This window comes from Eptatretus burgeri, chromosome 10, assembly GCF_056783735.1.
Source record: "Eptatretus burgeri isolate ZD-2024b chromosome 10, Ebu_testis_v1, whole genome shotgun sequence".
Classification (NCBI taxonomy): domain Eukaryota; kingdom Metazoa; phylum Chordata; class Myxini; order Myxiniformes; family Myxinidae; genus Eptatretus; species Eptatretus burgeri.
The window spans coordinates 64,517,247-64,544,440 of record NC_140970.1 but is presented as its reverse complement, the minus strand read 5'-3'; the positions used below and the strand labels follow the sequence as shown (position 1 = coordinate 64,544,440).

The following is a 27,194-nucleotide window of genomic DNA, read 5'->3' as shown; positions in this document are numbered from 1 at the left end:
ATTTCTTAAGGAATGGTTTGTGAATAACCTTGCTGAGGCAGATCTGCAGCAATCATTCGATGCTGATCTGTGAGGAAATGTATTTGGCACAGTCATCATCAGATTTTAAGCTCTGGCATGCAGCGGTGGCCTTCAGGTGTGGTTGCACCCGATCTGGAGGTTGTTGTCCATGCAGCAATATTATTACGGCCCGGGGTTCGAGGTTTTCCACGAACGAAAGCCCTCGGGTTCCTTCCGAATGCCCGGTGCTGAGGCTGTCAAGCAACCACGAACGTCAATTATCCTCGTCAACTATAACAGGATTATCCATCGGACTCCGTTTACCTGAGGAGGTGACTAAATTAACTGAGTTTCGTATCCTCAGCGCCCACTCGGATTTTTGCCGAACGATACAGTGAGTGTATGCTGGCTAATGAGTAGAGCCAATCAGTGGGGTACAACTTCCCGTCTAATCTGCTTGTACACTGTCAGACAAATGAAGGAAAGGACAACCGAGACTGATTTGAAATGTCAACCAACAATTATTTATTCACACACACACACACACACACACACACACACACACACACACACACACACACACACACACACACACACACACACACACACACACACACACACACACACACACACACACGCTTAAACATACCTGCCAACCCTTCCGATTTGGCCGGTTGACGACCGATTTTCGAGGCTATCTACCGGCTACCGATTTTACATGCTTAATCTACTGGTTTTTAAAATTCAGGAAAAATTTTTTTTTATCAGAGTTACAGAATACGATACTGTACAGTACCTTGCAGTTTACGTTTTTCTGTCGTCTATGCACGCGTCTACACCGTTACACGCGTCTGCTATCGTTAAATCTGATTATCCGCCCTTAGTTTAGTGATAGCAGACGTGCGTAATCACCTGGTGTCGCTAGCGTCACACGGTTGAGTAGACAACAACAAAGCCATTTTTCGTGCAGATGCTTTCACAACAATCACAATGGACACGCCTGAAAAGAAAAAGCCACCTTTGCGGTACGACTGTTTTCAAGGACGAGTAGACAAAAGAGCATTCGTGGATCAAAGCATCGCGGAAAGGTACGAAGCACTCGTTCTGTGAGCTGTGCAGGACTGATATATCTGTGTCTCACAGCGGCTACGGAGATATTGCCACTCGCATTAAAACGAACAAACGCGTGAAAAACGCGAACGCTGTCAAAAGCACGCTCTTAATGAAAATGTTTTTTTTTGTATTTTGTTTTTTTTGTTTTTTTTTCAAAAAATTTCCGGGGGGGCATGCCCCTGCATCGCGCAAAAATCTACCGATTTTCATTCCAAAAAGGTTGGCAGGTATGACGTAAAATGAGTATTTACAGGCAAGAGGCACAAAAGAGCAGATTTAACTCGAACACGTATTCTTATACAATCTTATTTACACAAAAGACGTATGGCCATCATTCATTCCGGGAAGAAGAAGAAGAAGAAGAAGAAGAAGAAGAAGAAGACAGAAGAACTGAGAAGAAAAGTAAGTAGTGCTACCCTTGTCGTGAAACGCCCTTTTTACTGAATTGATGAACAACTCAAGGAGATGGGGATGGGCCTGGCATCTGCCTTGGGGGATGGTCAGACGGAGGCCCATGGAGTACCGGCGGAAAGTGGACGCAGCGACGCGCTGTTCTGGCACATGCTCCCATACCTGACCTGACCTGATGAACAACGTTGTTTTGACCATACAACTCTTGAAGTACCAGTCCCAGACATGTTAGAAATTCGGACTTAAAGTTTGTGCCATTAAAGCACGAAATACTGTGTTGTTTTGAGTTGATAATATTTTCAGTTTTCAAAGCCTTATGCAGACGTTTTGAAATGCTCTTATTTTTAATGGAGAAATCAAATAGGGAGGCCCGTGTGCGCTTATTATCCAGATTCTGCGGTATTAAAATTACGACAGCAAAGAACGCTGCACCAAGGAAATCTGTGATAGGATGGTACTGGAATCATTGCCGTTGAAAGAGGCAGGATCGGCACTATGCTGTCTGAAGATGATTATTATTATGATGAGGAACGAGAATATGATTTTCTGGTTTTGACCGATCTCGGTTTTTGCTTTTGCCATGGCCTATTGAAAAGTATTGAATTGAAAAGCGGTCCCTGTATAGACAATCAGCTGATCAGACTAGGTAGGCTCTCATATGTAGCCTAAGTGACTTTTTAGAAAAGATACTCCCAACTTTAGTTTTGGATATAGCATGTGGGACTGCCATTCTTTTTTTTTTTTTCTGCGCCATCCTTGCATAGAGAGTGCTCATGCAATCTCTGATTAATGACTAATGACATTATTTTTACCATTTGAGCTTTTGTCATCAAATTTACAACGAACCTTAATTATTTACATACATTTACAATTTGTAATAATTTACAACAAACCTTAAGGCCGTCTCAGTAGGTACAAATAGCCCTTATAAGGCTGTATTTGCTTCCGTTTCTTTATTTTGTCCGCTTGCACCCTGATTCGCTTTCTTGTTTACTATTTGAGCTTTTGTTAAACCTTTTTTTTTTTTCTTTCTTTGTTTTCTTTTCTTTTCCTTTTACGCTGCGCATGTGAAGTAAAAAGCAAGGTTAAGCAATTTGTTCATGTCTGTCGGTTTGTGATCGAGAAACAACGTTTTCAAATTGAATGTTATATTTTGAACACTGATTGGAATATGAATAGGAAGACAACTCTTTTGTTTTACAGTACATTGGTTTCAAATTCATACCGACCGCACATGCACAGAGAGGAGTCAGATAATGGTTTGACTGTCTGCCTGCCTGGCAGTCAAAAGAAATGGAAATCATTCCAAACAGGAAACTTCCTGTATTTAAGGGTGTCATAATAGACACCTACAACAGGCATGGATAACTAATTTAACATGTTGGATTGGGTGATGTCATAGCTGTAAGAGAAAATGGTGGTTGAGCCCTGTATATCTTGTTTTTACATGTATATTTTTTAATGTACATGCATCAAAGCTCATCTAGGAGCTGACTATTCTGAACTCTTAATGCAAACAAATTGCTCATCAAGCTGATATTTATTTATTTTTTTATTATTATTTTTTTTTGAACTGACATTATCTCAGCATTTCTGAACCAAGCTTGCAAACCTACTTGCACATCTTCACTCTACTTGGGTTGTTTCAGTTTTTGCTGTTAACAGTTTGTGCTCTTCTGTTTGTGACATAACTGATGTTCATTGTTCTTCCTAGCCTCTGCTGCAAATGGAATGGTGCAAGTTAAACCAACAATTCCTTGTGGCACTCCAGTTGCAGCAACGCAACAACCAAAACTGGTATGTTTTCCTACTCCTCGTGTACAACAGACTTCTGTATTACCATTGCTTTGATCCTTGTTGGTCATTTTCAGCACGTCTGCTTCCACATTCACTCCTTCCATACCCTTTTCTTTCTTCACCCTTCCATCACACTTGTCGTTTTCACCCTCAATCCCATCCTTTCCCATCCCTTCTTTCATTTTTGGGTGCAGCACAAGGCTGTGGGGTAGCATCATTGGCTGAGGACACAGCTAGGCCACTGATTCAATGTCATCTTTAGGTTAAGGTAGGAATTTGCAATTTGTTCAGGGTGCTGGCGATAGCTCGCCGACTCTTCGTGAAGCATACGGTGGGATCTCTCATGGCCACCAACTACAGGACGCCCAGTTTAATGTCCATCCGAGGGACTGGCACACACATTGATGAATCACTGGGATGACAGTTTATAGCTCGGCTGAGAAACGAATCGAGGCTCGACAGCTGAGAGGTGTGTGTATTTACCTCTAAGCCATCCTGCCAGGCCTGTTTGTGGATTGCATTTCAGATGTGCGAGTGAGCAATTCTTACTATTTTAAAACTGTTCCACTCATAGGACCTTTTGATACTACATTGTATGGTAAAAGTCTGAGCATTTAGATTGCTATAAAACAATGAAACAAGATAAAAATTTACTTTTTCTGAAAAGTTAATTGTTCTGTAAGCATTATTTTTGTATGTTTGTTTATTTTCTCAGCCGAGTTCTTGAAAGTTTGCTTTCATAATAAAATCGTCTTATTTTAGACCACGTTGATGTCGCTGAGCGTTTTCATTTTATACGGATTTCAAGGTCTTATGAATATATTGTTGCAGTTCTGGGAACCGCATCCCTCCAAAGCAATAGCAACCATCATACAGCGGTCCCTAGACAGTAATTCCATTCATGTACGTTCAGATAGTCCCTTCCCTTTTATCTAGCAGGACAACGGAACAGTGCGTTGTGTGAATCTCATAGCTAGGTTTGTTTACACCACTAACTTCATTCCTACTCTTTTCCTTTTCTTCCTGAAATAAATCAAAGCAGACACTGCACTCAGACAGCCGCCTGGAAAAACTGCAGCCACACCCTCAACGTATGCATCCTCGCAGAGGCCAACGCGTGGAGCACGTATTTCGACCGGGGGAGGGTAATAGAAAGCCGCAACAACACAACACAAGCATCGACAGCGCAGCTGCGAGGATACAGTGATACCTTCGAATGAACCTCTGCCACAAGCTCGAGATGATCGTCTGACGTTTCCATTGATCTGGGATGAGATTGCCGGTTGCATTGAAAAGGCGTACGAACGAATACCTCTTAAAGAGGCTGCACGGATGTTGTTTTTCACAACACAGAAGCAAATGACCCAATATCGGCGAGAGCATGGCTGGCAGCTTGGTGCCAATCACTACATCGTCAGAGGCTGATAATAGAACAAGAAGAAGAAGAAGAACGCGGAGCTCTCTTAGAGCCAGCGTTCGCAACGTGACTCTGCTAAAAACAACAACCACGCCACGTTGTACAAGATACGGGCAGAGTGTTCTTTTCAATCCATTTCTGGATTTAATTATATCAGCATCCTCTTTTTTCCATTCATTTCTCCATCTGATACTTGTATCTATATTCTTTTTCATTCCAAACCTCCATCTAAGTAATATATCCGATCGTTCCCCTCAAGTTCTGACAGATCAGGGTTGGTCCCATGCACACGATCACATAATCTGGCGGACCTGGCCATGCGCTTGATGGCGGATCCACACGCACTGTACGGAACATGCTCGATAGCAGGCGGACCCGTGCTTAGCTCATGACACCTTATTATCGTGCAGAGCAGGGCATGGATGGCACTCATCTTGTTCTGGTCTGTGCATGGGTTTATCCTAACATCATACTGTCTGCGCATGGGCATGCGGGGCCGATACGACCCTCGGCCGGTCGCCGGGGCACGGTCCGGGAGATCGGTGCAAGGAAATTAATGTCGTGGAGTTCGGTGCGGGGCGATTCATATGGGGCTTGGAGTGAGACAATTCCGCAGCTTGGAGTTATCTTGCCGGAAGTGGAGTGGAGCCGCTTCCAGCCAACACAGTCGGGCCACGCAGTGGTCTGGGCCCAATCAGAGTGGCCAATTTGGGTGATGACACTGCTTCGGGGTAATGCCCCACCCTGCACTCCAGGGTCGATAAAGGACGGGTGGCGAGGCCGTCTGTAGTTCCAGTTCCGGTTTTGGTGTCTTGGCAATCGCTGTTGTCCAGTTCTTTGCCCGGCCTGGGACCGATCTCTCCGCCTTCTTCGCCCGTCCGTCATCGCCTGCGACTCCGCCTCCACTTCTCTGCCCTTCTCCGCCTACACGTCACTGACTCCACCCACCCACCTGGTCTCTTCTACCACTCCGCCCACTCGCTCTCGACTCCTCCTTCTCCACCCAATTCCCTCCCTTCATGCCGGATGGTTGCGTCTCATTCTCTGGACCAATGCTTGCGCCTGAAGTGCCACGAAGCTAGAAACGGCACACCAGCTGTCAGGGAGGTATCGCCTAGTGGTGCATCCCCCCCCCCCAAAATGTATTAGTGGCGTGATCGAGCAATCGTGCAAGGTATTGAGAGACCGTTAGCCTCATCTCCTCTCCTTTTTCTCTTCATTAACTCCTCTTCGTGTGTGTGTGCGTGCGTGCGCGCGTGCGCGCGCCTGTCCTCGTAAGTTAAGAATGCAGAAATTATTATTTCGAGTTAAGTCTGCTTTCGTAAGTTGCTTGTGTAATTGTCACACACCACGCTTCTTTCTATCCCTGCATTACACAACAATAAAATTACTATTCCCTGTGCCACATAACTTTCCTCGCCAGCTTGTGAATAAATTATTATTAGAAATGTTCCCAACTCGTTTTTGGCTTGTTCTTTCATTGACCCAGCATGGTCCGAATCCTAGCTCAGCCGGCACTTTATTCCCAACGATCCGTTCCTTTTAGCCGGTACATCCTTGGCAGTGTTGCTCGGCTGCATCCGATCCGGTAAAGTGATCTGGTTCTGACAAGGCATACCGAGGGCATGTTCCCCGGTAATTAAATCGCATGATGAATTAGGTAACCCAGTTAACCCATAGACTGGAGGGACCCTTGGTCACGCGGTTGAGTTATTGGCGTTCACGGTCGGTTAGCGACCCGCCGCGTCACCGAATTTCCCGTGTGCGACGGCCTGCAATTCTGGCGAGTCTGGTGGGAACCCGTGATAGCTTCCCCCGCTGGTGGTCTTCTCACTTGACCCCTCCCAGCCCACAACAATATATATATATATATATATATATATATATATATATATATATATATATATATATATATATATATATATATATATATATATATATATATCTGTTTGCTGTATTTACCTGTCATTATTCACCTTTCCTCTAACCTGACTGATATGCCATTCCCTCTTCCTCTTTCCTCTTTTCTCCACCTCTCCCAAGCAGTCACGGGACAGCATTTCGGAAAATAGTGCTTCTTCCCTATCGGTGCCAGGAAGCAAAGTTCATGTGTCATCTTCTGAGCATACCACTCACAGTTCAGCTGTCTTTGTCATGACTTGCTCTCCAGAAGGGGTCCCAGAGTGAGTGGCAGATCCCAAGTTCATCACTGAACCTTTTATGGTTTGCCCTTTGAGTTACTTTGCTCATACTTTTCCCCTCAAACTCATGATATTGTAATCCAATTGTGTTTTTGTTTTGTTTTGTTTTGTTTTGTTTTTTTGAATTGACAAATCTGCCATGTTATTTACTCTTTGCTATTTGGCTCATTACATTACATTCTTCAAACTTTTGTTGTTTTCGTTTTTCTCACTGGAAGGAGAAGACGAGAAGCCCTCACGAATGATTGTAAAAATGTGTTTGACACCTCATCGACATTCATTTGCAAATTCAAATATGATACACTCCAGTTTGGCCATTGTTTGTTGTTTTTTTTTCAAATCTTAATTGAAAATTGTTTATTAGGTATATGATTGCACCAAAGGTTGATGGAGGTTGTTTGCACTCCTGTCTGTCTGTCTTTTTGTTTGGCTGTTTGTGAACAGGATGTCTGAAAAGTTGTGGACGGATTTGGACGAAATTTGACGGACAGGTTTGGTGTGTGACGAGGATGAAATGATTTGAATTTTGGTGAACATCTGGATCCGGATATCAAATTTTTAAAAGTGATTCTTCACTATTGAGACATCAGGTGAAACTAATATCTAGCATGTTATCTCAAAAAGTTGTGGACAAATTCGGGCGAAACTTGGTGGAAAGGTTGGGTGTGATGTGGCAAGGACGAATTGATTCGATTTTGGTGAAGATCCGAATCTGGATCAGTGAATTTTAAAATTTTTATTTGTGATTTTTTTCACCATTGAGAAAATGGGCCAAAAACGATAAATAGCACAATATCTCAAAAAGTTGTGGATGAATTATGACAAAGCTTGGTGGACGAGTTGGTTAGCCTATCAGAACAAGCCAGTTCGATTTTTGTTCAGGCGAGCCAATTGGTGGTATACAGAACATGAACTATTCAGCCTGGCAGAGGTATGCGCCCGACTGAATGCCGTTCTAGTTTCTTGTTTTACAACATTATATTCAAATTGGTGAAGCTCGAATAATCTTGGAAGCCAGGTTTACATTAAGATCCAAAAACATTTAATTTAATGTCAGTTGAAAATACTTTGACACAAAAATGCATCTTTTTTCACTCAAATGCATAATTTTGCACAATATCCTGTCTTTAAAAAAATATATATTTAACTACTGACACACAAGAGTATGTACACCATATACTTCATTTGTTAATTCCAAAAAAGAAAAAAAAGAAGCATTTATCAAACTTGAGAGTTCATAGAACACTTTACCCCACCAGTCCTGAGAAATAAGGACATGGGAAGGGGGTCTGCAAGCAGTGAATTTGATTGCTCAAGATGATGTAAAGTTCCGTAATATTTTGTCCAAGTACTGCCAAACGAGACGTTTTTGAAAGTGCCAAAAAGGCGATTTGTGTTGTGCAGTGTTCAAGATAAATAATTCGATGGAAATAAAATCGATTTTAAAAGTTGTGGAAAGAAAAATTTGGAAGCTTACCACCGTTGATGCGGTAGTCTTTTTACTTTATGGTGGTTTATGTCAAACCACCTTATTTAACGCATTGCATTCGTTCTTCATGACTTGTTTTGTATCCTTTATGGCATGGCTAAACACGGTAAGTTTCCTGTTTGGAATGATTTTCGATCTTGTTTGACTCATAGGCAGGCAGGCAGGCAGACAGAGTAAATCTCGCTCCTCTTGGTGCATGTGCAATTGGGACGAATTCAGAGCCAAAGTACTGTTCAACTACAGGTTCGTTTTCTGATTCATGTTTCGATTCGTGTTCAAAATATAACAAATAAATTAAATGTTTTTCACATATATAACACATTAGTTTCACAAATTTCCATTGAAATACTCGGGTATTTCCGTCAATTGTCGCCATTTCCATCGAGGTTACGCACTGCATCTACCGGACGGCCGTCATTAGCTGTCTTGAGGCCACGTGGGGGGGGGGGGGACGGGGGGACACCGGACCCACCGGAGACGTGATAGACGACGCCAGGGACATTTCAAACTCGGTGCAATTGAAAACGGTGCACGCGCTGCAATAAAAATGAGGACGTTCCTCAATCATCAACTGACGTCTGCAGGTACAGACAGGCAGACAGACAGACAGTGAACTAGTAAGCATCTGAAAATGCAAAGCTCATCCATGTCCGCTTTGTATTTGGACTACTTCTTCCATGTGCCATTAAACATGCCGAAAACGGCTAAAATAAATAAAAGACTATTTTAGGTGACCTTGACCTTTTCACCTCAAAAGCAATAGGCATCAGTGACGCAATCCCTGCTCAAATTTCAATTCAGATGGAAATTGTGACATTGACCTTTGACCTTTTGATTTAAAAAAAAAAAAAAATTAAAACCAATATGCTTCTAGCTTTTCATTGGTGAACCAATTCAGTGACCCAATATGCAAATTCTGAAAATTTCAGGTGAATTGGATGAAAAGTGATGATTTTATGTGATGTTGACATTTGACCTTTTGACCAAATTATTAATTTGTCTTCATTTTCTCATAATAAAGCTTTCTTGAAAATTTGATGATAAAAAGGTTCACACGCAAACGCACACACGCGCAAAACTCCGTCTCCTGCACAGCTAATTCCTTAACCGCACTTTTCGCTTTTCACACACGGGTATATATGCAATCACATCACAATGGTTGGCATATGAACAGGAATGAACAAATACAAACAGTAAGATTTTTATGTTTGGCTCGGGGAAGGCTTTGGGCAGTATGTGCTGTATGTGTTGGGCAGTTTGTGTTTTTTTTTTAATAGTTGTATGTGTGCCTGTCCATCTCTTGGTCAGGTAGCAGTGGTTAGATTGATTGAAGATTCATGGCAGGACCATCCTATGTGCCAAAAGGCGTAATACGATATCCCAGTAAGTTGCGGTTCTTTGGCATACAGAGTTCCTTGACAACCACCATTAATCCCATGGCTTGCTCGTACAAGATCTTGCAGTTTGGCCATGGTGCCAGTGAAGAACATCATCTCTTTGCTTAGGAAACCATAGCATCTTCAATGTTCACCAGCCCAGCATTAACACACCATCGTCTGCTCACGACCCACCTTGCAACACCAAGACGATTGCTTTTCTTTTCGGGTCGGTAAATTCACCCAGACTAGATTGTACAAAGGCAACTGTGCCACCTCGAAGCTATCCTATCTCTTCATAGTTAGCACTTCAGTGTCCATCCCAAATTTCTGTGGGAGCTGTAACTGCAACCATGAAGTGTTTACTGGTATATGTCTGTTGATCAGTCCAGATAGGACAGACATATGACCCATTCTGTGAAGATCTTTCAAAAAATTTATTCATTAATAAACTGGCTTTTTAACTCGTGGTGACATGGTAATTCTCTTGAGACTAACTCGATTTCCAGAAGCAAACGATGCAAATCCTTCAAAATGATGCATTTGGCCAGACCAGAACGCACACCTTTTGGGATGTCTGTGCATTCTGCTCAAAACTAAGCCACCACATTTTGTAGTTGTTGCTCTCCCACCTCTTCCCATTTCTTCATTTTCCACTCCTTGCAGAACCACAAATATCATGGTATGCTTCTTTGTCACAGATCTTTGTTTTGAGAATTTGATTGGATATTTCCTACTTTTACAAAAATAACTTGATTACAACCTTTTTACTCTCTGCAGCCCATCCCTGGCAATGTTTCTATTAGTCATTTCAGATATATTAATTCATGTTCAGACTTGATGATCAACTCCCTTCGCTGGAAATGACTGTGATTGACATGTACAAAAATGTTCCATTTTGATAATTGTGCAACACCCGCTTATGCCTGGTGTTGGCTTCATGGTTTAGGTGGCAGACTTGGGATCCTCGGGTCCTTAGTTCAAATCCTGCTCGACTGTTGAATTAATACCAGGTGGGTTGGCTCAGCCTGTCATCCTTCCGAGGTCGGCAAAGTGAGTCCCAGCTTGCTGGGATGATTGAGCCGTTCGAGTATCCTGCGTCAGAGTGGTGACCTGTCCAGGATTGTGCCCAATAGCCCAGGAAGCTGCTTCGACAACACCAATGCTCTGTACTGAGTATGGTCCCAATGGATGGATGAGCCCCCTTAATATTTTTGATCATTCCATTCTTTACAATATTTTATGGTACATGTTAACAGCAGTAGATGATGGCATGCAGTGGCACCATATCTTTGATACATTTTGATTGCATCCAATAACTCTTAAAATATTTGTTGTTAAAGACACGGTGTAACAACCTTTACTTGTTTATGTCAAATCTCAGTTGAACTTTTCAAGCGACTTAATTTCTGCACATCTTTGCAAAATGGTGAGTGTAGTAGTGGTCTAACTGATATAGTGGTGGCCTTTTGGGTACTGTGATGGCTTTTTGGTGAGAACAGTGGACTGGCATATTGAGGGTTGTTCATTCAAATCCTGCTGACGCAGCAGTATAAATTATTTGGATATTTCTTTTCTGGAAACAGAGCTCGTTTCAGGAGAATTACCAGGGCACTATCAGATAGTCAGTAAAACGTCATGTGGTTCATTAACGAGAAGAATTCATTTCTTCAAAGAAGAAAGGGCAATCTTTGTAATTTCCAGGTGTGGTCGACACTATTTTGCCAGTTGACACTGTGTTTGACTCCAAATATCCTTTCGGCAACGAGGATAGACGTTGGAATTGTACCTATGAAAAAGCAGTGCTGCACAAAATTCTCTCTGACTGGAAAGGTTTAATGCATTGAGGTATTAAAGCAAATTTGTATCATTGGAAAGGTTATATCTCACTTGATCTTCAAGCAATATTTCCCAGCATTTGACTCGTTTAGCTATCACCAGTCGCATATTCTAGAAGTTTTTTTTGTTGTTGTTGTTTTATCCTCGAATACATTTGATTTTACAGTGCGGAGCATTAAATTTAAGGTGTACTTGATCCTTCGGCTGGCAGTTATGCCTAGGCCATAGAGGTATGCACACGTGCTTCTGAGCTGTGTACACTGGGTTTGAATCCCAACACAGCTATAAACTGTCCCGGTGTTTCACATGCAGGTGATTCATCAATGTGTGTGCCGTCCCATGGATGGACGTTAAACCGGCATCCCGTCTGTCAACAGTTGGTTGACGGTAAAGATCCTCCGGTAAAGAGCTATCGTCGGCACCATGGCCAAACTACAAATTCCTGCACTGACTTCCTGTGTCAGAGTGGTGAGCTATTCAGGATTGTCACCCTCGCTAAGAAACTGTTTTGCCAGAACCGACGCTCTGTATCGAGCATGGCACACCACACTGAATCCTCGGGATATTGAAGTATAGATGGACTTCACAGAGAGAATAGATGGACATTCAGCTCCATTAAACGTCATGCAATTCTAAATGCAGTAGGGACAGGATGATTTGATTAACAATTGGTCAAAAATTCTTGTAACTGTTAAAAAACAACACAAATATCTTTCACAATGTGTCAATGGAGATTTATTTTGCTCGGTGTCGTGGTTGTGATCGTCTCTGAATTTCTGATTTCGGGGTTTGTTCACCTCTTTCTTGTGTGGCAGCCCGGCAGGTGCTTTGCTGACGATACCTCAACAATCGACTACAGCATCACTTGGACCTTCTCGTATAGATGTTCCTGAGTGGAACCCATTTGTTGGAGGTCAGTGTTGCAAGGAGCAAAATGAGATCTTAATTAGGCTGTGTAATGGGAAAAGGTACAATTGATGAACAGCCACACTCTGATATTTTCATGAATGTGTGCTGCCACATAAAGGAAACCTGTGCAGTACCTTTGATGATGCTCATTTTTCAAACCTTTCCAAAGGTTTGAAGGAGGAAATTCACTTTGCAAATGACAAGAAAGACATTAATATGGGGAATGAAGGAAAATTGTATGAATAAGCTATATGAGGGCTCTGTGAAAAACCTGTATGTGTGTTTGTGTTTGTCACATTTCACGGGTGAAGGTAAATTGCTCCTTTTCATCTTGCATGTAATTCCTTGCCCCGTTAGGATTTGATGAATAATATGCAATGCCATGTCCTGCTGTACATGATGGTAATTATCTTGATGGAGATAATCTGATTTTTGACAGATTATTGACCTCGCCTTGCTGATTGTCACTCCCCATTCCCACCCCCGTCTCTTAGGCTGCTTGTCGGATAAACAAACCAAGCTTGTTGATGTGTTTTCTTCCAACACTTCCATAAGCAATCCATTTGTTGCTCACCCCTTTGCAGGTATACATCTCTCTTATGTCGGTAGGTATGTATCTGTTAGATAATTTCCTGAATGGTGCAGTTGTCACATGGTTTAAACATTAACTGGTACTTATTGATATTCAAAGCAAGATTTTTGGTGCCTACTTGTATTTTGTCCCCCCCCCCCCAATTTTCTCACTGCTCTCTCCAATTGTTACTTCTCACCTTTTACAAAATTCATTCCAAGAGCACAAAATTATTGCAAAAGATGACTTGGGAATAGACTATAAAATTGAATTTGTCGAATATTTTTTTTTAATATATGCTTCAAAAAAAAAAATATATATATATATTGAACCAAATCCAACCAAATTTTGCATGTCACCCAACCCCAAGTATGGTTTCTGTCCGGGAAGCGTATCTTCTGAGGTTCAGGGTCAGGGGAAGACCCCAATTCTCTCTAGGTAAATGTGTATCGGATAGCGCCACCCAGTTGTGTCCGGTATTACAAATCGTATTCTTGTATGAAGAAAGTTTGAATAACTTGATGATTGATGTACATTACGGTGATGTTGAAATCTGAGGATAATTCAAAATGTTTCATCTCGCTCATTTTAATCAGAGGTACAAACCAAAGCATCCATCACTGAGCTTCGCAGCGAAGCGGACGTGATTTTTTTTTTTTTTTGCTCGCGCCATGTATAAGCAACAAGGATGGTCTATGAAGGTGATGTTAGCTGACTTCCAAACGGATGGAAGATGACCTCGGGCAAATTATAGAGTGAATGGAGCAGAATGTTTGTAAAGTACAACATGCCATCTTTTGATTAAATCCGTCAGCGGATCGATGGGTAAAAATGCCGAGTCGATACACAAAACGAACAACATTTCAATTGTGCAAATCCAATCGTTCTCTTCGGTATTCGGAGAAAGACACGTACGAGTGCAGTGCAAACCAGGGCCAGAATCTCAAAAATAAAATAAATTATAAGCTTGGAACCTCCAAACAACATTTTATCAAACTAAAAATTTTATTCAGGTAATTAGATAGTACCCCTTTTGTTGTTTAATGTTCTGTCTCCTTTTTATAATTAGTAATGTTCCTTCTCCTCTACTTTTCCTACTCCCTCACACCTGTCTTCTCTTCCACTTTCTTACCATTCTCCACTCTTCCCCCTCCCTTCACTCTCCCACTTTTCTTCCTGGCTCACTTGCAAAACTGCATCTGATCTCAGATCAGGTCCATACAGCACTGCTTAGCTGTGTTTTAAAATTCCCCTTCCATCACCCTGGCCACAATAGGTGCCTGCCTCATGCTGAGCTGGAATTGTGAAACAACCTCATGTGAAATGAATGTAGATGATTCGGAGATTAACCCCAACACTCGTACAGCTGCCCCATCTTTTCTCTTCTGGCAGGCCACCCACATGCTTCCTACTCCAACCTTGGCTCTCTAATCTGCCAACCCCACTAAAGCTCTCCAAGTCCTGTAGTCACACTCTTCCCCAAACCCACTCAAATGGCATGCTCCTGTCTGCTCACCCATACTCCCCACCCACTCAGTTTGTCTTCCATAACATCCACATGCCTCTCTCTCTCTCTCTCTCTCAAAAAGATTAGTCGTACATATTCGTTCCATATGATATTAACTCCATCTGGGAAAGCTTTCGTCAATTCTGTGGTGAGGCTGTGGTTATCAAGCCGCTTAGGTTCTCAACATGGAAGGGTAATCCAACCACAGGCAACAAGTGTCTACAACACTTGTTTAATTATATCTGTGGTGTGTTTTCTCCCTCCACCCCATCTCTCACCTCGGCCTCAGCTTATTCTGCTCAAAAAAAGGCTGAACTTCTAAAGTCAGTGTTTGCCTCCAATGCCTCCTGGACCCTGTGATATTTTTACGCCAGAGGGTAGAAACAGTTCTGCCGAGCCTTCACTCGGTGATTGGACCAGATGACAACAGTGCCAGTGTTGTTGTGCCAGACAACAACAGGACCAGATGACAACAGTGCCAATCCTGCTCTGCTGGTTTTGCTTCTGTCTGCTCTCTTTAATTTGTGTTTTACCATTGGCCAGCTCCTCTAATTTTTTTGTATACATAGTCAAGGCTCATGGAATAGCTCGTTCACTGAGCAGATCAGGACGTAACAGCTAAAAACAGGACGCAAAACCACACATGCATGGGGTAGACACGGTGGACACTGAGGATGAATGGAGTGAATTGGAGTTGAGGTGTGCCAAGGAAGGACTTCGTATGACTGAGGATGCACAGTTGACGGCTGGCTTTTCAGGCAAGTTTGAAATGTGGTTTGTCCAAGAAAGATCATGGCAGACAGTGAGACCCAGGAGTTTGAATGACTGAACTTCCTCAAGCGTATTGTTAAAAAAAAAATAGGTAGAAGGGTTTGCCAAACGGTCCTTTCGGAGATAGATAGTGCAATTGTGAGGTTTGTCAGGATTGATAGACATATTCCAAGTGTTTGACCAGCTTGTGAATTTTTTTTTTTTTTAATAGTCTGAAGAGGCTGCATCCTGCCTGTCTGAAGGATGAGATGTCATGGCAGAGGGTGGAGTCATCAGCAAATAGATAATGGATTTTCCAGTGTTCATTTATGAAAATCAGGAATCGGATAATTTATAGAGATCAGAAATGGGCCCATAACACTGCCTTGGGGCACTCCAGCCTTGACAGTGCGAAGAGATGAAGGGATTCCATTGAGAACCACACTTTGGGTTTGAGAGTAGAGGAGGTCAGTTAGCCATGTGTGGAGTTGGCCTTGGATGTCATAGGCAGAGAGCTTGGAGAGCAAGGCAGGATGGCAGACTATCAAAAGCACAAGATATGTCCAGAGATACAGCCCTGATCTCATGTGTGACATTGAGATCCTCCATCCATTGTTAGGTGAGTAGAAGCAGAATTTCCCGATAAAGGACATTAAGACAGATTCCTGTCTGCCTATATCACAAATCCCAAGGTACTTGGATAAATTGATGTCCAACTTGTACGTGGTTCTAGTCCAAACGCGTTTATTCGAGAGATAAAGCACATGCAATGGGCAAACTTCACCAGCACGTCATTGTGCACAGCAAAGCAATTGATGAATTGTTGTTCTGCTCTGCTTTCCTCTCACTCCACTTTATTATTTATATATGCTCAGAGCAAGAACATGTGTGACACGCACCCCTCTAGTCTCCAAATTTTTCGTAATTACTAGAGGGGTCTATCACCAGATACTGCTAGAAATTTCTTCTTAACATGAGATGGTTTAATATCTGTACCTAACCAGAAATTTTCCGAACTCTCACGATCTTTCCACGCAGCTTGAAGTCAAAATAACATATTGTTCTGGCAGTCACGCCAGTCAATTAGCCCAGATGCACCGAGCCAGATCAAGGGCCTCATCACACCTTTACTTAGCTCAATTTGGTTTGTCCGAGGTTGATCAAGCAACATGCCGGATTCCTCCTTTCACCATGCCACACAAAATGGTGACTTAGAGTTGTTTGTCGTACTCTATGGGGGAGGGGATTTGGTCTGGAACGCTATCTGTCCTTTATAGGACTTGTAAACCAACCGGTTAATTGATCATGATGATTCGAGAAACTCAAAGGAGACCCAGTTCACTCGTGTGTATTTGAGAACGGGGAACACGCAGACATTTTATATACAATTTATTCACAATTGCGAATTATGCTACCTGGATTTCGTACAGATGGAAGAGCCTGAACAAAGTAAACCTTAATGGGCCCACAGGCACACCACAGGAGAAGATCACAAAAAGCGACGACTGAAAACATGTTGCAGCCTGCTTAGGCACAATAAAGTCCTGTTCAGAGCCAAATGACTCCACAGCCCAGCCGGGGTGGACGCGCACCCACTCCTGTGTAGAAGAGAGGTGGAAACGAAGCGACTTTGCAGATCCTGCAGCCGAGCCCTCACCGCCACGTGACCTCTCCCAGACTGGAAACTGGACTGGGAACACCTCTCCCTGACTGGGAACTGGAATCTCCCACCTTGCAGGCGCAGGCTTTTTATGGGCGCCCCGGATGCACCGCCTTGTAACATTACCCAGTCATGTCTGTTCCCCACCGATTGGTGGTTTGGCCGTAACTCAGGGTGAAATCCCGACCCGAGCCTCTTGACTCTTCGAATGTTCGAGGCTTGCTGGTTCACACCAGAATATACATATTCTCGGTGTTGCAAGGCCGAATTTCCCGATAAAGGACATCAAGATGAATTACAAAGGAAAGAACATGAAAAAGGGCTTCATGGGAGAAGCAGGCTGAGACACAAATATTAGGGAGGGAAGATGACAAATATTGATGCATAATCCTACAACGCAATTAATTACCTCGCTGTTGTGCTAATACATGCACGAAGGGAATAACTATTTCTAAGCTCGACAATCTTAACTTCGAGAATCCATTTCCTCAACAATATTATGACTTTATCTGTCTCCTTTTTACTCCTTAACTTTCACACAAAAAACACTTCACCCTTCCTCGGATGGATGTCAACCTGGGTGCCCCATTTGCCAAAATTAATTCGAGTCACATCAGGTATGGGAGCATGTGTGGGGCAGCGTGTTGCTGCATCTACTTCCCGCCGGTACTCCAGGGCATCACATCCATAGAGCAAGATTGGAAGCACCAAGAACCTGAAGACTCGGACTTTCGTCATCCTGCACAGGTACCGACAGTGCCACACCCTATGATCCAGTGAATCCTTGACTCCCAGGCTCGAACTAGACGTCGATTGACCTCCAGCTCACAGCCAGCAGAGACATGAATATCACTGCCAAGGAAAATGAATCTCTCCATGACCTCAACATCCTCACCACAAACAGGCACAGACCAGATGGCAGCATCCATTATGTCAATGAAAGCCTGGATATTAGTTTTGACACAGGAAACCCGTAATCCCAGCGGCTCAGACTCATCATTCAGCACCTCGAGGGACATCAAAAGGATATCCAGAGTCTCTGCAAAGATGACTGCATCATCTGCAAAATCAAGGTCATAGATCTTGACATTCCCAAATGATGCACTGCAGCTTGATCTCTGACATCCTCCCCAGAATCCAGTCCATACAAGCACTGAAAAGTGTGGGGGGCAGTACACACCCCTGATGAACTCCAGTAACAACGAGAAATAAGTCTGAGATTGTATCACCACATCTCACAGCACATCTCACAGTTTCAGAGTATATTTCAGACATCAGATGGATCAGTTTTGGTGGCACCCCATAAAGACCAACAATCCTCCAGAGGGCATCCCATTTCACTGAATCGAACTGTTTGCAGAGATAAACATAGGCTGCAAGCAGCCCCTGCTGAAACTCTTATCTGCGTTCGGTGAGGACTCGAAGGGCAAGGACACGGTCGGTCATTGTCCTCTGGTGTAAAGCCTGACCGCTCTGGGCGCTGGTGCTCAAGCAGATGGTGGCGAACCCCATCAATAATTATCCAAGCAATGACCTTGCCCGGCACTGAGAGCAGCGTCACCCCTCGGTGGTTGTTGCAGACCTGGCGATCACCCTTCCATTTCCAGAGAGGGACAACAAGGCCACTCTTTCTGTCAGTTGGGATGATGCCTGTATTCCAGGCAGAGCACAGAACTGCATGCAACGACATGAGTACAGCATTTCAACCAGCCTTGAGAAGTTCAGCGTGGATGCCACAGATCCCAGGAGCTTTACCCCATTTGAACCGGTTCACCGCAGCTTGTGTTTCCACAAACGAAGATGGATCACAGTTGATTGGAGGGTCAGCAAAAGGGATAGTAACACCCCTGGCATCCACATCAACAGCTGATTGATCAGCCTGTTACAGCCACTCAAAGTAACCGGTCCAGCGCGCCTTCACTTCGGACTCATCTGTCAAGAGCCCTGCATAATCTCTAACATTTTGATGGATTGGTGGACATGAAAAATCCCACGGTTTCCTTTGCAAAAAGTAGGCAAACTATCATTAGCACCCTGATCAAATTACAAATTCCTGTTCTAACCTACAGGAGGCACTACATCAACAGCATGACCGTGCCCCTGCAAAAGCTGATGCAAATCCACAGCTACTTGCTGCATCCGAATGAACAAATCTCTTTATGCTGCAATTCCTTCCTTCTCCATGTTTGAGTAGTTAGAATCTGATAAATCAAGAAAATTTCTCGTAATACCCATGGGGAAGAGTCTGCTCTCGTGTTACTGCAAAAAAAAAGCAGCTCCATTGCCAATGCCAGATGCATTGGTCCCAAGCACAAATGGCATACTTAGGTCTGGTAGGCTCAAGATGGGTTTGTTTATGACAAGTTGCTCGAATGTCATGTCGGAATTCTTCTGAACATCCCCCCCATAACTACCTTATTCGGTGGACCCTTCTTGTGGAAATCCATAAATAGCATACTGATAGCCGCATAATTAGTGATCTCGTCCAGGTAATTTATCCAGTCAGACGTTCCATCACAATCCCACAACAAAAGTAAAATGTCAAAAGATGTTGTGATGGTTATCCATAAGAGGATTGTGGTGTTGTATTGTGGCATTGTAATATGGTGTCATTCCTACCTTGTTTAGTTGTTTTTTTAGTTGTCTGATCGGGAGAAGGTGCCTGACAAAACCAGTCATGAAGAATATGCGACTTTCAAAATTATGTAATCCGCAACAGAATGCTCGGTGTGCATGCGCAGAAACCCCAAGTAATGACGTCCATCGGGGCGGCTGGACAGATAAGCATTATGACATGAAACTGCTCACAAAGTTTCTGAAAGAAGCCAAAATACTTGGAAATGTACCTGAAAGGGGTGAGCCTTTGCACAACAAAAGATCTGGAGAACCTTCATATCAACTCACCCAAAAAGTTATCTTGCAGCCTGTACTGAAAAAAACTCCTGACGATGTGGGACTGTGAAAGACCCGAAGGTTCGTAGATGGGTGCGTTCAACCCAAACCTTCGTGCTTCTTAATACCAATGGGAAGGTCATATTTGGGCTTGTTGATGCACAGGGGAAGTTTTAAATTATATTTACAATTAATCATGTTTGGGAGGGGGGGTGAGAGTGGGATTTGTCTGGGCTATGTGTGCCGTTATAAATATTTATTTTTTGTTTGGTTCTGGGGCCACAAGATAAATTGTGCTAGATTTTTGCATCTATTGGGGAAAGGAGAAGCATCCGTTTTTGTGTGTGTTGTAACCACTGCCACCACTCCACTATCTTGTACTAATAGCAAATGGTATGAACCCAACTCCTCTCATCCACAGATATTTCTCATATCCCAATGTTTCCACGAGTCCGATTTGCATTCAGGAACAGAACAATTATGGTTAACGAATTTGATATTGCCAATTTTTGGTTTTAAATGCTGAAAATTGTTGGACTATTTGAACACACGAGCAATGCCAGAACCGAGTCACTGAAAACATACAGCGCATGTGCAAAAGGCCTCATTTAGCATTCGTACGTCATTTTGAAAGTCTTGTATTTGAACGGACATACATCACAAGCTAGCTGATTGCACAAATTGGGTTATTAATTAATTCAGAATTGTGAAAAGCTCCTAAACAGCCAGTGTTGTTCTACATGAATTCTCGAAACACAGTTGGCCTTCATTGGATGCAAACACACAATTGCCTGAGGTTTTTATTTTGTCATTTGAGTGGGACTAAAAACTCTCCTCAACATACTTGCTTGGAGGGCTGGCAGGATATACGAGAGGTATGTGCACACATCCCTTGAGCCATCTCGCCTGAGTTTGAATCTCAGCCCAGCTATAAAATCCCGGTGTTTCACAGACAGGGCAATAATCAATGTGTGCGCCGTCCTTGTGATGGATGTTAAACTGGGTGTCCCTTCTGCTGGCATTAGTTGGTGAATGTTAAAGATCCCATGGTGTCCTTTGCAAAGAGGAGGGGAGCCATTACCAGCACCCTGGCTAAATTCCAAATTGCTGAATCTTGCGTCAGAGTGGCGACCGACCCGTCCACGATTGTCATCCCTCGCCCAAAATGTCTTTTTCAGCAGAACTTGAACACCACCTCCCCAACCTGGCTGTTTGTTCTGTCTTATTCTTCTTCTTCTGCTACTTCTTCCGCTTTTTTTTTTAAATTCTGCTTCTTCTTCTTCTGTATGCAGCACAAGGCTGTGGGGCAGCATCATTGGTTGAGGGTGTGGCTGTGCCACTGTTTTTGTTCTGTGAGTTTATCCCCCATCCAGTTCTTAAATTATTGTATAGACAGACGGGTGTACAAGTTAATATGTCATACTCGATCATTTATAGTTATGGTAATAATATAGCCCTCTTATTACATTTTGCTGAGGCAGTAAAATATTTTAACAATGAAGAAGGCAAAGTGTACACTTGATTCTGGTCTTGAAAGTAAATTTCAATCAAGCGGTTTTTAAATCGACTTTCAAGATCAGTGCCTGTGTTCTCAAAAACCTCTTAATTTTTTTTTGTCTAGTTTTGTTTTGTCTCTGATTCAGCAAGATATGGTGAACATTACCTGAGAGAGTGTAAATGTGGCTCGCAACTTGTAGGGTCACAAGAGGAGTGGGGGTGGGTGGAAAATGTTCAATCTATTTATAATAAATCTGTGTTTGTCAATGTGTCTTCCATTCCTCTAAAAGCATGAAACGTAGTGGCCTGAAACTTTGCATGCGTACTAAGGGAACTCCAAGGTAGTACATGAATGAAAACTGGGTATTTGGGTAAATTTAAACACCCCTTTTGAAAACAATTAACAGGGTGCTAATCATGAAAAAACAAAAAAACGCTTGCCCTTGGTCATTCCACTTTAACCTCGCAGGGGTGTTTAAATTTACCCAAATACCCAGTTTTCATTCATGCATGCCACCATTTTGTTTCAGTGTTCTCAAAAATGCCTTCCCTGGGAACCATGATGTGCTCTCACAGACTAATTAAAGTATATAATCAAAATCTGTCTTCAGATTTAAGGATCGGAGCTCGTGAATTAAATAAGTGGCAAAATCTGGAGTGAAATCTAAAATTTAAAGAAATTAGCGATTGTTATAACTTAGCGTATTTAATTTAAGCGAGGCCGTGCTCCTTCCTGCTTCATATTTTTTTGCCTTGATGAAGGCACTGGAGTGTGTCCCATTACCAATCAGCTTCCTATCGCTTGCCAAGCCAGCCATTCTTTATTAACTATGTTATTGAAGTGCTTGCTTAAAGGCCCGGTCACACCTTGACGTTTTAGCCAACGTATGCCGATTTTTTTTATTTTTATTTTTTTTATTTTTTTTCTAAAACGCTGGCACACGTTGAATACGTTATGGGTAAGTTTTGATAACATTGAGAGCACGCTGAAAAACACTGCCATACGTCATTGTACGTTGGCTTTAAACGTTGTACTTTTTGGTTGTCCTCAAATTTTTTCATGCTTGAAATTTCACGCCGTATGCCGGCGTATGACTCACACGTTCCGCTACGCTGGCCACAAGTTGTATGCACGGTCTGCGATCGTTGACAGACGTCAACACATGCTACTTGTAAGTTAATCATAAGTTGAGACACGCCGAGGTAATGCTTAGCGTACCCGAAACTTGTTTCTAACCTATGATTAACGTGTTGTTGGCACGTTACGCGATCGTTGCCACACATCGACAGACGTTACTTTTAAGTTACTCATAGGCTGAAAGACGTCTGTATAATGGATCGTCCTTGCGTCAGCGTCCACGGCCAGGACACTTATTTGCAGCATTCTTCAAACTTTTCTTCGGCATGACGAGGATGTTCACACTTCGATGTCTAGCTTGGCTATGATTCCAATTGTCCATCGGCAGCGTCTATTTAAAATAGTCGAGTTTGAGCGATTTAACACGTTCAGAAGAAACACTTCAAATTTCCAAACCCCAGCGTCAAAAAACAAAGGCGAGTGACAGCAATTTAAATCGTTCATTGTTAACAATGAAACTAGCTGAGTGGTACCGTTTAAAAGTCGTTGAGTGTAAAAAAAAATCCAATTGTTGAGCGCAAGCGTCGACTTTCAATAGTGGAGATGGAGCCATTTAAATCGTTGAGTTTATCATTCAAATCGTTAAACGCAAGGACGATCCATCATAACCCACACCCTCCCCCTCACACTCACCTACTACTGCCAACATGAACAAACTACTACTAATACTGATACTGATACTGTTACTGCTGACATGGACATCGACTCAAAAAGGACTCGAAAACACTGTTGGGTCCCCTTTTATGAACACCATTTTATATACCAATTCCCAAAACCGCTGGGAACACGTCTTTATATGGCAGTTGTAAGCTAGAAACACGTCTTCCGGTCGACAAAAAAAAAAAATTAACGTCATTGGAATACGTCTACATACGTCGATGTGTGTTGGAACTACGTAAAGAATTGGTTCAAAGCACGTCAAACATAAGTTAGAAATAAGTTTCGCGTAAAAAAGACATTACCGCGACGTGTTTCGACTGATGAGTAGCTTATAAGTAGCCTTTGTGGACGTGTGTAAGCGTCCACATATCGTGTGTAAAACTTATCCCCATCGCATGCGGAACGTGTGTCATATGCCGAGTACGTCGTAAAATTTTGAACATGTTTAAAATTTCTTGACGTACTCTACTTACTACGACGTATGATAGCGTACTTTAGCGTTCTACTCACGTATACCAAACTTACTCATACCGTATTTGACGTGCCCCAACGTTTTAGACACATTTATCTTAGGTCGGCATACGCTGGCAAGATCGCCAAGGTGTGACCGCGATGTTGACACTTCCATTTCTACGGCAGTTATGATTCGAATCGTTGTGCGTCAGCCTTTTAATAGGCTACGTCACGACATCGTCGGAGATGCGTGCAACGCGCTATGCCTAAGTTAGACTATCGTTGGGCATCGGTTGTGTAGGCTGACAACAGGTTCAGCATTCGTTGGTATAAGTTATCTATAACACAACGAAACGTTCTGTGTCCATTACCAATGCGTTATACATAAGACCAAGTCGCTATGAATACGTCCGAATCTTTAAAAAAAACATCAAAAGTTCAACGTAAGCCAGCGTTTTACATACATTTTAATACGTTGCCATCGCTGGCTAAAACGGCAAGGTGTGACCGGGCCTTAAGTGCTTAATCCACTGGGCGAGTGTTTTATAAAAGCTGCTTTTGCAAGCCATGCCTGAACATTCGACAGCAGTCCCCCTTTTTTCTGTTTTTTTTTTTTTAAGCAAAATGAAAGACGAGGTATTATGTACGCAGCAGTCGCTTGCGCTACCCTACTCTACGGCAAAAATACCAACATTGTCATTCTGCTATACATAACCAAAAATACATCGATCGACATACAAAGTTTTGGCCCCACCCATCTGCAGTGGGCCCTGTGGTGTCATGCCCTCTTATTACAGCGCGGCGACATCGCACTGTTCTATAATTGGCTATTCTGTCCTATGTCTTCTGTCACACTTATGGCCACGTACGTCCCTTTGATCTGAGGGCGATAAATAGAAATTTGTCCAACGTCACAACTCTTCCCATCATGCATGCTAATTCACCGTGTCTACATTTACATTTTATAACTGCAAAATTGTTTCATCATTCTTAACCTCGACTTTTACTGCCCCCAGCCGCGCGATATTGAAGTATTCGCTTCTTGTTACATTTAGATTTTTGCTTTATCTGTTACCTCGGTGTTATCTGTTGCAATGTTGTGCAATTGTTTTTTTTTGTACATCGCATTGTTTCAGCTTTTTTGTGCAATCTGCTTTCATTATACCACCCGTCACCAGGGGTGGAGTGGGAGTCTGGAGGGAGGGGTGTGGGGTGTGATGAGGGAGGGGTGTGGGGTGTGATGAGGGAGGGGAAGGGGTGAGAGGAGGGACACGACGTTCCCAGGCAATGCCGGTACCTTCGTTTGTAATATATGTCATGGCTGGCAACTTGTACGATCAAGCACACTCCGACACACATTCTCCTACCTGGCTGTGTCTGTTCTGTTATAAATAAGTGCACACTTGTCTGTGCAATAAATTCAGAAACTTTGCTGAATCATTATATTATTCAGAAGGCTTAATTAGGTGTAAGTTTTTTTTTTTTGCTTCTTAATTTGCAGTTTCTTACTGATGTGATTAATTTTTAATTCCAATTAATGGGTAACATTGCTTTGTGCAAAATTTAATTTGAAGATGACAATGAGTGACTACACAGACAAAGTTAACATAGTTTCCTGGTTACAACACTGATTTGTCACCCCCCGCCCCGCCCCGCTCCCCCAATCGATGTGATTCTGAATCCTGGGTGTGAATTGGTTTTCATAACTTGACATTGCTGATCTCTAGATATCACAGAAATTTCATTGATATCGAGGCTAATGGCATCTTCCTTTATATTTCCTTGTAATACTTTAAATTTGTATCGCTGCCCATGCCCACCTTGTTTCCCTTCCAGGTGAACATGGTGCAAACCCATATCCATCTTCTGCGAGTATTCCCAATGTCTGGGCCATTGCAGGAGCAGACATAAAGTCACGCCATACAACGGACACGGATAAACCATCTGCAGCACCGGCTGCCCTCCATTCATCAGTGTCTTTGCCTGAAGCTTTGATTCTGGCAGCAGGGAAGCATGAGATATGTCGACAAGAGAGAGATGATGGAAGTGGCTTTGAGTCGGACCAATCAACTCCAGAAAGTAGTGAGGGAGAAGTGGCGCATTTTAGTGACAGTGACAGTGATTGTGAAGTTGCCAAAGGAATGTGCTCTGAGCCGCTTCTTGTGCCTTCTGATGGGGACTCAGATAATTCTGGCGTATTTGCCTCACCCACTGTTTCATTTTCTCAACACAATATCATTGATGACGAGCAAGAACTGGATGTGTTTGGTGCAGCTCCATTTCCACAACCCTGGCGTGGACCACCTGGGAGCAGCAGTTGTCACAGCGATGTTGATGTTTTTATGCAGGCCCCTTTTTTGCCTGCATCACACCCCAAACCGGAAATGTTCAGCAGCGTGCCCTTTTCTCGGCGCCCACTTGCTGAAAGCCCCGTGGCCTTTCAGGTGGCTGATGTTTTTGAGGCAGCACCTTTTGCTCCTCGACCTTCTTTAACCAGCACAAGCCCACCACCCCCTGACCTCTTTGGCCATGTTCCCTTTGCCTCAATGTCTCCTTCTGGCGGCGCTCCTACTTCTCCTGACCCCTTTAAGGCTGCCCCTTTTACACCACGTTCATCCCACACCAGAACATCAAAAACCTCAGACAGCCTTGATAGTGCATCTTGATATATGCCGGTGATTGTTAGCACTCTTCCTTTTTGTGTCTGATTCTTGGCAGTCTTTTACGTTGTTGTTGAAATGTAGGGATAAAGGAATGTTTTGTAGCATGGATTTAAAATTATTTGATGAGGGGAGCAACAGGTGGTTATTTGAAGAAGCAAGGCGAAACAGAGTGTTGGATAATGAGTGCATTGGAGAAACTTGCAGATATTTTATATTGTTCGACATTTTAAAATGTTAAGACTTTCAGGTAGCCCACAATGTTAAGACCCCACAACAAGGTGGTGGTGAGAAAAAGACAAGGTAGTCGGTGGGGATAGCGGGCTGCTTATCAGTTGATGATTGAAGGTTGGTGGCTCACTTGAATGTGCAGATTTCTTGGGGAGAAACGGAAGAATGAATGTAAATTTTTTGGTTTTGATTGATGAATATTGGGTACAAAGATTGAGGAACTTGGCTGTAAGGATGTCGATACAAACGAAGTTTGCCGGCGATGTGGATTTAGCTTATCTCAGGGGCTTTACACTCCAACTTTGTACAAGATATACGAAAATTTTATCTATTTTGGCTGGATATAAAATATGTGGGAAAGTCTAACGGTTCCCTCCTCGCCCCCCCCCCCCAAACACTCCAACCATGAAATAATTTTCTTGTGCCAGGAAAACTCGGAATGAATGTTAGTCTTTTTGTGTGTGGAGTTTACAGCCACTGTTGCAAATGTTTCCCAGCAGTGCGTGTTTCTTGATGCCATTGGGACAGAAGTCAGGGTTTTCTTTCTGAAACTTTTTGAAAATGGAAAAACCTCTCGACTCTCCCTTGTAGAAGGGCTAAATGAGTTTGTAACAAGGTTATGT

General features: G+C 42.9%; 1 protein-coding gene across 4 annotated transcripts in view; it reads left to right on the top strand.

Annotated features, from left to right (window-relative positions):
* LOC147018722 (serine/threonine-protein kinase sel-5-like) overlaps window positions 1-26,966 on the top strand; it is an 81,842-nt gene extending 54,876 nt beyond the window's left edge. For 2 of the 4 annotated variants that reach the window (XM_085898723.1, XM_085898727.1), the window contains 5 exons: window positions 3,239-3,321; window positions 6,782-6,921; window positions 12,459-12,556; window positions 13,047-13,136; window positions 25,517-26,966. In XM_085898723.1, coding sequence (XP_085754849.1) covers window positions 3,239-3,321; window positions 6,782-6,921; window positions 12,459-12,556; window positions 13,047-13,136; window positions 25,517-26,346 — 1,241 coding nt within the window. In that variant the 3' untranslated portion in view covers window positions 26,347-26,966. The remainder of the gene's footprint in view (window positions 1-3,238; window positions 3,322-6,781; window positions 6,922-12,458; window positions 12,557-13,046; window positions 13,137-25,516) is intronic. The other 2 variants (XM_085898724.1, XM_085898726.1) reach the window with 2 other exon arrangements.
* The last annotated feature ends 228 nt before the right edge of the window (window positions 26,967-27,194 follow it).